General features: G+C 41.1%; 1 protein-coding gene across 2 annotated transcripts in view; it reads left to right on the top strand.

Moving 5' to 3' along the window:
• The window catches only part of caprin2 (caprin family member 2), an 80,022-nt gene extending 78,388 nt beyond the window's left edge, over positions 1-1,634 (top strand). Inside the window, exon 20 of one of the 2 annotated variants that reach the window (XM_068051024.1) lies at positions 941-1,634. In XM_068051024.1, the coding sequence (XP_067907125.1) occupies positions 941-981 (41 nt within the window). In that variant the 3' untranslated portion in view covers positions 982-1,634. Of the gene's footprint in view, positions 1-622; positions 911-940 lie in introns of those variants that run through there. The other variant, XM_068051025.1, reaches the window with a different exon arrangement.
• Positions 1,635-15,502: the final 13,868 nt, after the last annotated feature.

The raw sequence follows: 15,502 nt of genomic DNA, 5'->3' as shown, positions 1-15,502 counted from the left end.
TCAGGAGTCAGCAACCTTTTTTACTTGAAGAGAGCCTTTTAAAAAAAAATTTGCCAAAAATAAAAACTAATGGGAGCTTCAAGACAGAATTTCAGCATTTCCAAACCGATTACATGGCAAATAGCCAAGTGTCTTTGGTAGAATGCATAATTTGCATATATAATAAAATACATGTATTGAATTTACGCATCAATAGAAATAAATCGACATTAAAATAGACCTAACTCTGAAGTATCATTTTTCTTGACTTTTTTACTATAATTTTGTCAGCAAAGTCATCATTAAAACAAACTATAATGTAAGACGTGGAGAATTAAGACAATTTTTTCTGCTGTTGATTCTCGTGATTAACAAAAGGCTTCTAAAAGCACATTCAGAATAATTTATCATCTCAGCTGTATTAGAAACAATAATGGTCACAACCATAAAACCTGTTTCTCAAACCAAAGGCATTATCTATAACCCTGGTGTACCTATAACACTCAAACAGGTTTATTTAGAGCACGATGATGTTTTTCGTTAAAATAATCATTTGAATCTGTGAAGTGCAGTATAGTTCTTAGCTTTTTATTTTCACAATAAAAACATGGTTCTCACTTTTCTTGACTTAATTTTTTTTTAGGCTTTTTCTTGTTAATGTGATCCAACTGGAAAAGATTGTGAACCGCAAATGAGTTGTTAAAGAGCCGCAAGTTGCAGACCCCTGGCCTAAATTATCAGCCCAAGTCTCTGGAGTGGGACTTGAACCTACAACCTTCTGTAGTTAGGTTAATTCTCACAATATGGTCCAACACTGGCATGGCAGGGCAAAGACAGTTAGCCAGAATATTACAGTAGGACTGTTGCACACAGTACTTGAACACTTCAATTTGATGAATTGTACAAGGTACCCTGAACAGAAAAGCTGAACTTACTGACCTGGGCTCATTTCTCTTCACAGGCCATGGCATCTTACCACAAATGAGGCAGACGCATGAATAAATTACCACCACAATCAAGTTTGCACAGTTTTGCAGTTTACAATACACACTCCCCACAGTCTGATACAGTATACAAACAAAAAGCGTCTTGGTGGTATTAAGCACACCTATTCCCGCGTCATTACAGAATGTATAGAGACACGTCCTTATCCCGGTTCCCATTGCATCTCAGACTTCAGGGAAATTGAACTTCATCTGCTGAAACAGTTTGGGAGCTTGAGAAAAACAAAGTGTCTTAAGGGTGCATGGAACATCATGCCAGTTGTATTAGGTACAACCATTGCTAAATTGCTCAAGATATTTATTGTGGAAATGTTTTTGTGTATGAATTGTAAAGACAGCTACACTGTTGATGCCTTGCTTACATTCAAACAGGTACAGTATTTTTACTGGGACTATAACATGACAAGGGAAGTAATGTTATTACTTATACTGCAGCTCGCACTGTCTTTATTTCCCCTGAGGAATGCATTCTATACTGTCGTCTGTTTAATCTGCATTAAACGTGAGCTGTGTAAATTTGCAGTATGTAGGGATGCAGTTTTCCTCAGCTGTTGAGACATTTCAGATTTTACATGAAATGGTGAATCATAGTTTTCTGGATGTACATTGATTTTGTTTACAGTCATTAAATGTATGCTTAAAAAAACGATAATAAAATATTCCCTCAAAAATTAGGGCACTGTAGCAAAATGAAGTACTCAAATGAACGAATTCCCCTCTTTGTTTTTATCTTCTACCCCTCTGAACAATGAATTGCCTTTTATAGTCTAGGATATTGTCTAATGATGAAGTTTAGATCTGTAGATTATTCTGTATGCAATTTTGGGGGATTCTTTTCCTTACAAAATTAAATTAGGCACTTAGGAACAGGAGCTTGTTTTACATTTGTAGTTGCACAGGATGTGACTTCTGTTCTGGAGTAGAGCAGAGCTAAGCATCTTTCTTTCAACTGTTGGAAATCAAACAAACACCCAAAATAGAAAGCATTCTCTGTTTTTAGGAACAATCCTAACAGGAGGAGGCCATTTAGTCCCTCAAACTTGTTCTGCCATTCTGATAGATAATGGCTGATCTTTATTTCCACTCCATTTACCTGCCATCCAACCAGAAAATTTGGAGATGTATCTAAATGAATGACTTTTTACTTCCTACTCTTAATACAGATACTTCTACTGGTAGTTGTTTCTCCCACCATTGGCATCAAGTCACAAGAACATAAGAAATAGGAACAGAAGTAGACCATATGGCCCATCGAGCCTACTCTGCCATTCAATATGATCATGGCTGATCTTGGGTTTCAGTTCCACTTTCCTGCCTCCCTTGATTCCCTGCGAGACCAAAAATCTATCTATCCCAGCCTTAAATGTATTCAATGCTGGAGCATTCCAAAGATTCACAACCCTTTGAGTGAAGTAATTTCTCCCTCATCTCAGTCCTGAATGATTGACCCTTTATCCTGAGACTGTGTCCCCGTGTTCTCAATTCCCTGATCAGTGGGAACAATCAGCTTCTACCCTATCAAGCTCTTTCGGAAACTTATATGTCTCAATAAGATCGCTTCTCATTCTTCTAAACTCCAGAGAATATAGGCCCAATTTACTCAGCCTCTCATCAAGGGAAACCCCCTCATCCCAGGGACCAATCTAGTAAATCTTCGCTGCATTGCCTCCAGTGCAAGAATATCCTTTCTTAAATGTGGTGACCAAAACTGCACACAGTATTCCAGGTGCGGTTTCACCAAAGCCCTGTACAATTTTAGTAAGACTTCTTTATTCCTGTACTCCAATCCCCTTGCAATAAAGGCCAACATGCCATTTGCCTTCCTAACAGCCTGCTGCACCTGCTTGTTAACTTTGTGCGTCTCTTGTACGAGTACCCCCAAGTCTCTCTGAATATCAACACTTACCAGTTTCACACCTTTTAAAAAATATTCTGCTTTTCTATTTTTACGATCAAATGAACAACTTCACACTTCTCTACATTATACTCCATTTGTCATCTTGTTGCCCACTCAGATAACCTGTCTATATCTCTTTGCAGTCTCTCTGCATCCTCCCCGCAGCTTAACTCTCCATTGAGCTTTGTATCATCAGCAAACTTAGATACATTACTCTCTGTCTCTTCATCCAAGTCATTAATATAGAGTGTAAATAGATGAGGCCCCAGCACTGATCCTTGCGGTACTCCACTCTTTACTGCCTGCCAGCTTGAAAATGCCCCATTTATGCTCACACTCTGCTTCCTGTCTGTTAACCAATCCTCTATCCATGCTAATATATTACCCCAACGCCATGAGCCCTTATCTTGCCTATTAATCTTTTATGTGGCACCTTATTGAATGCCTTTTGAAAATCCAGGTATACTACATCTACTGGTTCCCCTTTATCTACCAGTTACATCCTCAAAAAACTCTAATAAATTTTTCAAACAGGATCTCCCTTTTGTAAAACCATGCTGACTTGTTCTAATCATACTATGCTTTTCCAAGTGCAATGTTAAGACTTCCTTAATAATAGTTTCCAGCATCTTCCCAATGACTGAACTGGCCTGTAGTTCCCTGTTTTCTCTCTACCTCCTTTACTGAAAAGCCAACTTCCAATCTGACAGGACCATTCCTGAATCTAAGGAATTCTGGAAAATCATAGCCGGCGCATCCATTATCTCTGCAGCTATCTCTTTTAGATCCCTAGGATGTAAGCCATCTGGTCCTGGGACTTGTCAGATTTTAGTCCCTCAGGTTTCGCCAATACTTTTTCTCGACTGATATCAATATCCTTAATTTCCTCGCTCTTTTTAGCCCCTAGGTTACAGCCTATTTCTGGTATGGAACTTGTATCTTCTACTGTAAAGACACACAAAATATTTGTTCAATGCTTCTGCCATTTCCTCATTCCCCATGATGATTTCTCCTGTCTCTGCCTCTAAGGAACCAACTTTTGCTACTCTCTTCCTTTTTATGTACTTATAAATGTTCTTACAATCTGTTTTTATTTTGCTGGCTAGTTTACTCTCATTCTATTTTTTCCCTTTTTATCAACTTTTTGGTGGCCCTTTGCTGGTTTCTAAAACACTGCCAATCCGCAGACTTGCTACTAATTTTTTTGCAACACTGTAAGCCTCTTTTCTTATAATACTCTCCTTAAGTTCCTGAGTAGGCCACAGATGGGTCTTTCTGGATGAGTTTTTGTTTTTGAATGGAATGTACTCTTATTGAATCCTTTGAATTGTTTCTTTAAATGTTTCCCACTGTTCATTTACCGCCATACCTTAGAGTCTATTTACCCAGTTCTCCCCTCTTATCTTCGTAATTGGCTTTGCTTAAGTTTAAGATTCTTGTTTGTGATTGAAATATGTCACTTTTAAACATAACATGAAATTCAGTGGTATAATCACTATTTCCCAGTGGATCTTGTGCTATGACATTGCTTATTAACCCTGCTTCATTACTCAATACGAGATCTGATAGCTTTATCCCTGGTTGGTTCCACAATGAATTGCTCCAAGAAACTGTCACGAAAGCATTTTACAAATTCATCTTGTAGACCACTGTTGTCAATTTGATTGTCCCAGTCTATATGCAGATTAAAGTCCCTCACAATTAATACATTACCTTTTTACATGCTCCAATAATTTCCTGTTTAATGTTCTATCCGATAACTATTGTTAGGGGGCCTGTAAATTACTCCCACCAGTGTTTTCTGACTCCTGCTATTCCTAATTTCCACCCAAACTGATTCTACTTCATGATCTTCTGAGGCCAGATCCCTTCTAATTAATGTCCTTATGCCATCCTTTACTAGGAGGGCTACCCCTCCTCCTTTGCCATTCTGTCTGTCTGTCCAAAATATTGTGTACCCTGGAATATTTATTTCCAAACTTTGATCTCCTTGTAACCATGTCTCGATAATGGCAATTAGATCTAGATCATTTACCTCTATTCGTACCACTAGTTCACCTAACTTATTGCAGATGCTGTGTGCATTCAGATAAAGGAACTTCAGTTTCATTTTTTTACCTCTATTCCCTGCAATGACCTTATTTGCCAATGTACAATTTTTGTTAAACTCTGTCCCTTCTTGTCCCATTCTGTTGGGAGTTAGCTACATCACTATACTGCTCTGATGCCCTGACCTCTCTCTTTGGATTTCTAAATTTCCCTTTACCCAAATTCCCCCCCCCCACCTCTGTTAGTTTAAAACCTTGTTCACAGCCCTAGTTATGCGATTGGCCAGGACACTGCTTCCAGCCCGGTTCAAGTGAAGCTCATCCCAACGGAATGGCTCCCTCTTCCCTGTGTACTGATGCCAGTGTCCCAAGAATTGAAACCCCTTCTTCCCACACCACTCTTTGAGCCACACGTTTAGTTCTCTAATCTGCTTGACCGTGCCAATTTGCACATGGCTCAGGAGATGATTAACTTCGATGTTTTGTGTTTTAATTTGGACCCTAACTCCTCAAATTCTCTAAGCCGAACATCATTTCTGGTTCTGCCTATGCCATTGGTTCCCACATGGACCATGACAACTGGATCCTCCCCCTCCCACTCCAGGTTCCTCTCTAGCCGCGAGGAGATGTCCTTAACCCTGACACTGGGCAGGCAGCACAGCCATCGGAGTGCCTGGTCGCGGCTAAAGAGAACAGTATCTATCCCCCTGACTATACTGCCTCCTATCACTACCACATTCCTCTTCATTCCCCCCACTGGAATGGCATCTTTCACCATGGTGCCATGGTCAGTCTGCTCACCCACCTTGCAGTCCTTCTCTTCATCCACACAGGTAGCAAGGACCTTGTACCTGTTGGACCAGGTCAGGGGGGAGGCTCCTCCATCACTACATGCTGATTCCCCCTACCTGCCTCACTTGCAATCCTGTCCCTGACCATTGGCCATCTCTAATGGCCTCCCTCTAAGGGGTGTGACTGTTTCCTGGAACAAAGTGTCCAGGTAATTCTCCCACTCCCTGATGCTCCACAATGTCTGCAACTCAGTCTCCAGCTCAGCAATTCTGAGCTGAAGTCGTGCAAGCTGCAGACACTTACTGCAGACATAGTTGTCAGAGATTGCAGTGCATTCCACAGTTTCCCACATTTTACAGTTGCAGGTCCACTACACAATGCTCCAAGCAGCGTTAATGTGCACTGTGCTTTCAATTAGTTTGCCTGAAGCTTCATTTTGTTTAATTAAATTTCTTGTGAAATTGGTTTACCAGAAGCTTCTTCCCTTGTGTTTGGTATGAGAACACTTTTTTCCCCCACCAGTAGTCACATCTGGTGCTTTTCCCTTAGCTGTGGCTTCCTTCCTTAAAGAAGTTCTCAGAATTTCCCTGAAGGGCTAAAACAACAAAAAACGCTGGCTGAGAAGTTTTACGCCAAGTTTTTACCTCAAAACCACTGGCTAATAGGCCAGTCTCCGGTCAAAACCTCAGCCGTCTTCCTCTTTCTTCATTGGCGAAGCAAAAGAACCATCTGAAAAACTCATCATAAAAATAGGGGAAAGTGATCTGCTTCCTTGAAGAAGAAGGGGCCTGTAAATTCACCTTAAATACCAGATACAGTGAAAAACTATCCTTGAAATGAGCACTGGATGAACCTGGTGCATAAACATGTTGGAACTGTCTGGCACAACTAATAACTCCCAACTACGAGACAGGTCAGTGAGTTGATATGTAAATAAGTAATGGGCACACGATCCAGAAATGGAAACAAGGCATTAGTATAGGAGACCTGACACTAATATAATTTCACATCACTGGAAGACACAGGGGACTCTAGACCTACTCGAAAGCAGTATGATCATACATCTGGATTGTATCCTACACCAATAGTAGTTCATCAGGGCAGTGTCCTAGGCCCAACTATCTTCAGCTGCTTCATTAATGACCTTCCCTGCATCATACTGATGATTGCACAGTGTCCAGTTACATTTGCAGTTCCTCAGATAATGAAGCAGTCCATGTCAGCATGAGGCTAGAGCTGGACAACATCCAGGCATCTACAAAACACAGGAGTGCGATGGAATACTCTCCACTTGCCTGGATGAGTGCAGCTCCAAGAATACTCAAGAAGTCCAACATCATCCCAGACAAAACTGCCTGCTTGATTGGCACCCCGTCCACTAACTATGACATTCACACCCACCACACCAGTGCAATATGGTTGCAGCGTATATCATCTACAAGATGCTTTGCAGCAATTCGCCAAGCCTCCTTTGACAGAACCTCCCAACCTCCGACTATACCACCTAGAAGAACGAGGGCAGTAGGTGTATGGGAACACCACCACCTCCAAGTTCATCTCCAAGTCATACACCATCTTGAATTGGAAATATATTGCCATTCCTTTATGATCACTGGGTCAAAAATCATGGAACTCCCTACCTACCAACACTGGGAGTTCCTTCACCACACGGACTGCAGCAGTTCAAGAAGGCAGCTCACCACCAACTTTTCAAGGGCAATTAGGAATGGTCAATAAATGCCAGCCTTGCCAGAGATGCATATATTCCATGAATAAATAAATAAAAAAACTTCATGATTTTTTATGAAAATTAATTACTTCCTGTGAGCTTATGTGAATTGGATGATGTGCTGTTTTACAAAGGCACATAGTGTTGCACCTTTGTAAGCCAAGTGAATTATGCTGCTGCTTGCACAAAGCTCAGTTATTGGCCTTTAAAGTAAAATTACTGTAAATATGCACAAGTGTGAGGTCAGTTAGAGTTTAATTAATGTTGTTGAGTGAGGTTTGCAGATTGGAATTACTTGTAAACTTCCAGCTCCAGTTCAGCAGAAAGCAGCATGAAACAAGAAGTTAAACTTACACTTTTAGGGACATAGAATTCCAACAGGAAATAATTGCCTTCTTACCTCATTTTTGAAAATAGATTATTGAAGTTTTATAGCTTGAGGTGTGAAAGACACTCTCAAAACTTACATTGGTAAATGAGGTTAACTACAGATATGAATACACAGATTACCCTGGAGGGATGAACTTTGATGGCATTTTCAGAAGCCCAGCTTCACATAAGCTTTTACTGTTTTGGTACTAGTTGGGTCTTTTCTGGCAAGGGAGGGATTTGTGGAGTTTGCCCAGTCCCCAGTTTCTACTGATCTTCAGGGCGAGTATGCTGAACAGAAAAAGAACAGGTGATTCACAAGCTTGATTCTTCACACACATCCTTCTGGCCCTTAAACGGCAGGACTGACTTTTTCTCTGCACAAAGGAGAATGCACCAAAAGAAAGGTAAGCTGACCATTCATGATACATGTCTCCAGTTCAGATATATTGTTATGTTCTGTTAAATTCTGGCCCTCTCCCATTTTTGTTTATTCATGTTTACAGCAGATTGCATTTTCCAGAGATGGACCCATGACCTCTATGATTGTGGATAGGAATGGCATGCATCAGGATCAGCCTTGCAGCAGGGTGTTAATGTACCATAAATCATACAAAATGCCAGTTGTATACATGCCTGATCTCTTCAATAGGTGGGAAAAGATAGGGAGAGATAGAGGAGCAGATATGCAGGCAAATCTCAGAGAGGTGTAAAAATAATAGGATAATAATAGGGGATTTCAACTTCCCCAATATTAACTGGGATAGTCTTAGTGCAAAAGGCTTAAAGGGGGTGGAATTGTTGAAGTGCATCCAGGAGAGCTTTTTGAGCCAGCACATAGAAAGTCCTACAAGAGAAGGGGCGGTATGGGACCTAATCTTAGGGAATGAAGCCAGACAAGTGGTAGAAGTGTCAGTGGGGGAGCATTTCAGGGATAGTGACCATAACTCTGTAAGATTTAAGGTAGTTATGGAAAAGGACAAAGATGGACCGGAAATAAAGGTACTGAACTGGGGGAAGGCCGATTTCGATATGATAAAACAGGATCTGGACTGGGAGCAGCTACTTGTAGAAAGTCTACCTCAGACCAGTGGGAGTCATTCAAAAAGGAAATAGTGAGAGTTCAGGGCCAACATGTTCCCGTAAAGGTGAAGGGTAGGACCAATAAGTCCAGGGAACCCTGGATGTCAAGGGATATAGAGGATTGGATAAGGAAAAAAAAGGAGGCTTATGGCAGATTCAGAGCGCTGAAAACAGCGGAGGCCCTAGAGGCATATAGAAAGTGTAGGCAGTACTTAAAAAGTAATTAGGAGAGCGAAGAGGGGGCATGAAAAAACACTGGCAGGCAAGATAAAGGAAAAATCCCAAGGTATTTTGTGTGTGGAGCCGGAGGACGTAGATGAGGTTTTAAATGATTACTTTTCATCTGTGTTCACTATGGAGAAGGACGATGTTGGTGTAGAGATCAGGGAAGGGGATTGTGATATACGAACAAATTAGCATTGAAAGGGAGGAGGTATTAGCAGTTTTAGCGGGCTTAAAAGTGGATAAATCCCCAGGCCCAGATGAGATGTATCCCAGTCTGCTATGTGAGGCAAGTGAGGAGATTGCAGGGGCTCTGACATAAATTTTCAATCTCTGGCCACAGGAGAAGTGCCAGAGGACTGGAGGACAGCGAATGTGGTACCATTATTCAGGAAAGGTAGTAGGGATAAACCAAGTAATTATAGGCCAGTGAGTCAAACATCAGTGGTAGGGAAACTATCGGAAAAAATTCTGAGGGACAGGATTAATCTCCACTTAGAGAGACAGGGATTAATCAAGGATAGTCAGTTTGGCTTTGTCAGGGGGAGATCATGTCGAATAAATTTGATTGAATTTTTCGAGGAGTTGACTAGAAGTGTAGACGAGGGTAAAGCAATTGATGTAGTCTACATGGACTTCAGTGAGGCTTTTGATAAGGTCCCGCATGGGAGATTGGTTAAGGTAAGAGCCCATGGGATCCAGGGCAGTTTGGCAAATTGGATCCAAAATTGGCTTAGTGGCAGGAGGCAGAGGGTGATGGTCAAGGGTTTTTGCGATTGGAAGCCTGTGACCAGAGGTGTACTGCAGGGATCAGTGCTGGGACCCTTGCTGTTTGTAGTGTACATTAATGATTTAGACGTGAATATAGGATGTAGAATCAGTAAGTTCGCAGATGACACGAGAATTGGTGGTGCCGTAAATATTGAGGAGGAAAGCCTTAGATTACAGGACGATATGGATGGGCTGGTAAGCTGGGCAGAGCAGTGGCAAATAGAATTTAATCCTGAGAAGTGTGAGGTGATGCATTTTGGGAGGACTAACAAGGCAAGGGAATATACAATATATGGTAGGACCCTAGGAAGTACAGAGGCTCAGAGGGACCTTGGTGTACTTATCCATAGATCACTGAAGGCAGCGGCACAGGTAGATAAGGTGGTTAGGAAGGCATATTGCCTTCATACTTGCCTTTATTAGCCGAGACATAGAATATAAGAGCAGGGAGGTTATGATGGAGCTTTATAAAACGCTAGTTAGGCCACAGCTGGAGTACTGTGTACAGTTTTGGTTGCCACACTATAGGAAGGATGTGATTGCAATGGAGAGGGTGCAGAGGAGATTCACCAGGATGTTGCCTGGGCTGGAGCGTTTCAGCTATGAAGAGAGACTGGATAGGCTAGGGTTGTTTTCCTTAGAGCAGAGAAGACAGGGGGGAACTGATTGAGGTATACAAAATTATGAGGGGCATAGATAGGGTCAATAGGAAGAAACTTTTTCCCTTAGTAGAGGTGTCAATAACCAGGGGGTGTAGATTTAAGGTAAGGGGTAGGAAGTTTAGAGGGGATTTGAGGAAGTATTTTTTCACCCAATGGGTGGTTGGAATCTGGAACACACTACCTGAAGAGGCAGGAACCCTCACAACATTTAAGAAGTATTTGGATGAGCACTTGAAACGCCACAGCATACAAGGCTATGGGCCAAGTGGAAAATGGGATTAGAATAGATAGGCTTGATTGCTGGCGCAGACACGGTAGGCCGAAGGGCCTGTTTCTGTGCTGTATAACTCTATGACTCTATGAAAAGACCACATAGTGAAAGCTAAAACTGAAAAGACAATTTATTGTAAGAAATACTTTTATACAGAAGAAAAATAAAACAGCAGAGAAACAACACTGTATTTAACTTACAATAATTTAAGCTGTTTATAAAAGCAATAATTTATAATTCTTACATGGAGCATGTCTCCCTAAGGAGTTGTTTCTCTGCCATGACACAAAAAAAACATCCTCGGGCTGCTGTCCAGATATACCTTTAGTTTTTTTGATGTGGAAGCCATTTTCCCTTTAATAAATCACTGATTCTTTCTCAACAGGATAACCATCTGGAGAGCAGTCCCAGCATTGTTATTAACAGTGGTGTTAACTATGCCAGGCTCAAAACAAAGCCTTTTGTGTCACAAGAATTAATTTTGACACAACTGCTTTCCTTTCAGGTCCCTTTGATTGGGAGTTAGCCATTGCAGATGAAGACTTTAGTCAGCTTTCTCAGTCAGTTTGCATGTGTACAGTGTTTCAAAATCCTGCGGTGTTTGGCCAAATTATACTGAGCTATCACTCTTGATATGGTGAGGTGCTCTAGCCAGTGCTTTGAATTTGCTGGACCTTAAGATCCCCAGATGAAGATCTTTCCAGACAGCAGCTAACAGTTATTCTCTCCATATTAGAGCTGACTTCTCTTAATTCAGATTTGTTTCAATCAAATTATCTAACAATTCAATATCTTAGCAATTTACTCCATATTTATGTTGCTTAATTCAAATATTGGACAATTCAAAGTTTTTATAGTGAAAAAGAAAATGACTCCAAATGTTCAGAATTAGACTACAGATTAATAGAGCTAAAATTTCACACAGAAAGCTTTTACATTATGAAGCCGGGCTCAACTTCTCCTGGGTTACAGTACAGTAAGAGAAAGGTTTGATCTCTGGTTTTAGTATAAGGGTTTGGCTCAGTGAATTTGTGAGGAGCTTTGGTCCTTTTTTGTCTGGAAGATTTACCAGACAATGGTTTACCTTGAGCTTCATTTGTGTGTGCACATTAATTGGCTGGGGATTAAAATTTTTTGCAAGGGAAAGTTTATTTCTTTACCAATTTGTGCAAGGATTGTGATACACTGAACTTCCTCTTACTCTGTAAGTTTCACTTTGACCCTAAGTCTGGTGTTTCCTAAACTGATGAACACTTTTCCAGCCCATTTTTATCATTGATCACAATCTGTAGTTTTTGAAACGTTTCATAGTTGATCCATATGCTTTTATTGGCCAGTCTTTTTCTATCAATCCATATTGCTACCCAAAGTAATGTGGGAATTAATTTGGCTGAGCAGTTCATCGTTCTTTTATTCCACTGAACACTTAATTAGTCTGAGGCTACTACCTCAACAAATAAAAGTCATATCCTGTTACATTGACTAAAGAAAGGTTGTTGTTTGATACAGCTTAACCTCTTGGCTCACCGATCTCTACACAATGTTTCAGTGTACTGATTGATAGACTCCATTGCATTGTGCCTTCAACTCACAAGAGGCTTCATACAGGTAGCATTGAAGGATATCTGCAAAACAAACCTTCACAGGAAACAACTCCTGCTGCAAGGTATGTTCTGGCCCTCTGCCAGAACATACTTTATTCATATTCGCAGCAAATTGCAGTTTCTGTAGGGAGGACTGGATTAAGGATTTCTTTTGGACACCGAGGACATTCATGTCTCTCGTGTTCCCTATTAGCCGGAAGCTGCAATTTTAAAGTGTGCCTCGGTGTCAACGACCTTTGTTTTTACAAAGAATTGGTACCAGGTAGAGTATAGGATGCCTTTATGCCACAAGACATTTCAGAATATGGATAAACTCAGCCATGCAGAGTACTTTTCATAGAAGCCTAATCTACTAATCAGATTTATTTGCAAATTCAATTACTTACAGAAGTGAACAATGTTCATTAGATATTAAACACAATAGAAGAATGAAAGATTTGCATTTATATAGCACCTTTCACAACCTCAGGCTGTCCGATAGCTCTTTAGTCAAATAAGTACTTGCAGCATGAGCGTCTCGAGACAGTTTGCGAGGGTTTAACTAAATAAACTCCATCCCATAAGTCTCTGTGTAAACCTTGCAAATCTTGATACGAAAACCCCTTGGAAAGAAGTGTGTAAGCTTGTGCCTCAGTGAACACAGAGTACAGTCTTTGGAGGCATTGCACTAGCTTAATGAGTTCAGTAAAGCCCATGGCAAATTGACCAACTTCCTCATGCAAACAAAATCTGTACTTTTATATTAATTATAATTTTTTTGGAAAACAGGCACTGGTCTTGATATTCAGTTTGTCAAACATTATTACTGATGTTTATAACTTGAAAATTCCAAATAAGGAAAATGGCCATGTAAGATGTTGATGATGACCTTAGATATACATGGTGTGGATTTGGACATTCAATGCAACTCAACCCACTCATGACTTAAGACACATTCAATTCACACCTGGTTCACAGTACTTTCAGGAATCAGAAGCCATATGGATCTGGCAAAGGGATTCAATCTAAGTTCAGGTGACTGTCTATTTTTTCTGCTTGGTTAGGACAATTTACTCACATGGAGAGTATACCGTTGCTCAAAGGGCAATAATGCTTTTTAAAATTTAGTCACAGAATCACTTTAAATTTCTGGCTCCCTACCTAATTGTAATGTTATAAACTGTAAATAAATGTAATGATTGCTAATCTTCCACTGGTGGACTTTAGTTAAGGTCTGGAGAGATTACAGTTGTCCTGGAGTTCATTCAAATTTATACTTATTAAAGGATTGTACCGTGAAGAGACCCTCAGATCAATACTCCTTTACCTGAGCATCAAATACCTGTAAACCTATGATCTCCACTGAATCATAGGATTCTCATGGTAATTTAGGTGGAAGGAATACAGAACATAATTATCTGTTGTGGAAGGGAGACAGTTGATTGCTTACATTTTAGCCGACATTGGAAAGAATTAGTCATCTGTAATGCTGTTATCTTCATCATTCCAAATCATATTTCTCTGCCCTTCCACTTCTGTCCAACCACCATGCCATCTGCATAGGTGAAGTACTATTCGCTTTACCGTAGTGAGAGACAAATTTGTTGCCAGTAGTCGCCAATCCCAGTTGATTTAAATCAATTCATTAGAAGCTTTTAATTTTTAAGCATGACAAATGTCGACAACAACTTGTTTGGCCATGGTGGAAAGCTATCTTGAATGCTTCGATGTGGTGACAAAAAGAATGGATTCTGAGCAAGAGAGAACCAGTAGATGGAGTTTGGGGAATGGAGCCAACAATGCAGAAAGAAAAATCTTTTGACCAGACTTGAAAGTGGGAAGGCAAGAGGTAAAGTGGACGTATGTAGGAGAGAACTTCCAGAGGGTAGAAGCATGGTGGCTAAAAGAGACACTAATGTTGGCACAGAGAGGATGGGAACAATGGGTAGACCAGTCTCAGGAGCATTTTATTAAAGATCCTTATAGAAGTGCAAGGACAGAACTTGCACTTTTCACTGGCTCACATCTCAAAGTACTTTACAGCTGACGAAAAGCTTTTGAAATGTAGTCACTGTTGTAATCTGACAATAAGTCTGCACACAGCAAGATCCAACAAACAGAAATTAGACAAATGACCTAATTTTATTGTGTTAATTTAGAGATAGATGACTGCGAAAAATCCCTGCTCTTCTAGTAGCGCATGGGATATTTTATGTCTGCCTTAGAAAGTATTTGGAGGATAATATCTCATTCAACAGATGGTACCTTTGCCTGAGGTCCCCGCAAGTGTAACACACCAACACTCGTGTCATCCGAGATTGTATGCTGTGGTAAATAAAAGCTAAATACTGCGGATGCTAGAAATCTGAAATAAAAACAGAAAGTGCTGGAAATACTCAGCAGGTCTGGCAGCATCTGTGGAGAGAGAAGTAGAGTTTCAGGTCAGTGACCTTTCATCGGGTGATGGGGCGGCGCAGTGGTTAGCACCGCAGCCTCACAGCTCCAGTGACCCGGGTTCACTTCTGGATAGCGTCTGTGTGGAGTTTGCAAGTTCTCCCTGTGATTGCGTGGGTTTCCGCTGGGTGGGTTTCCTCCCACAGCCAAAGACTTGAAGGTTGATAGGTAAATTGGCCATTGTAAATTGCCCCTAGTTTAGGTAGGTGGTAGGAGAATGGTGGGGATGTGGTTGGGAATATGGGATTAATGTAGGATTAGTATAAGTGGGTGGTTGTTGGTCGGTGGGCCGAAGGGCCTGTTTCAGTGCTGTATCCCTCTATGATGGCACCAATGGTGGAGCCTGCCTGGCCTACTTTACTCAGTGAGTAGGGTCTTAGCCACTGGCGGGCCATCGGGCTTCTTTAAACTCTTCGACCAAATATTCTTGCTCAGTAAAAGCCAGCAAGAACCTACCTGCCCTGCGGAGCTCTGACAGTAGTTGCCCTGCAGTGACCACACAGGTTGGCTGTACAGAGGCTTCAAAGAAAAGATGGCGGCGAGAGACTCCGTTACCAGGGCGACGAAGGCTGGCGTCGGCCGGCGGCTGCGAACAGTGGATTAAATTTTGAGTTTGGCACCACCTTTGAGTGACGTTC

This window comes from Heterodontus francisci, chromosome 18, assembly GCF_036365525.1.
Source record: "Heterodontus francisci isolate sHetFra1 chromosome 18, sHetFra1.hap1, whole genome shotgun sequence".
Taxonomy (NCBI): Eukaryota; Metazoa; Chordata; class Chondrichthyes; order Heterodontiformes; family Heterodontidae; genus Heterodontus; species Heterodontus francisci.
Note: the sequence above shows the minus strand (reverse complement) of the source record. Positions and strands in the feature narration are given on the sequence as shown.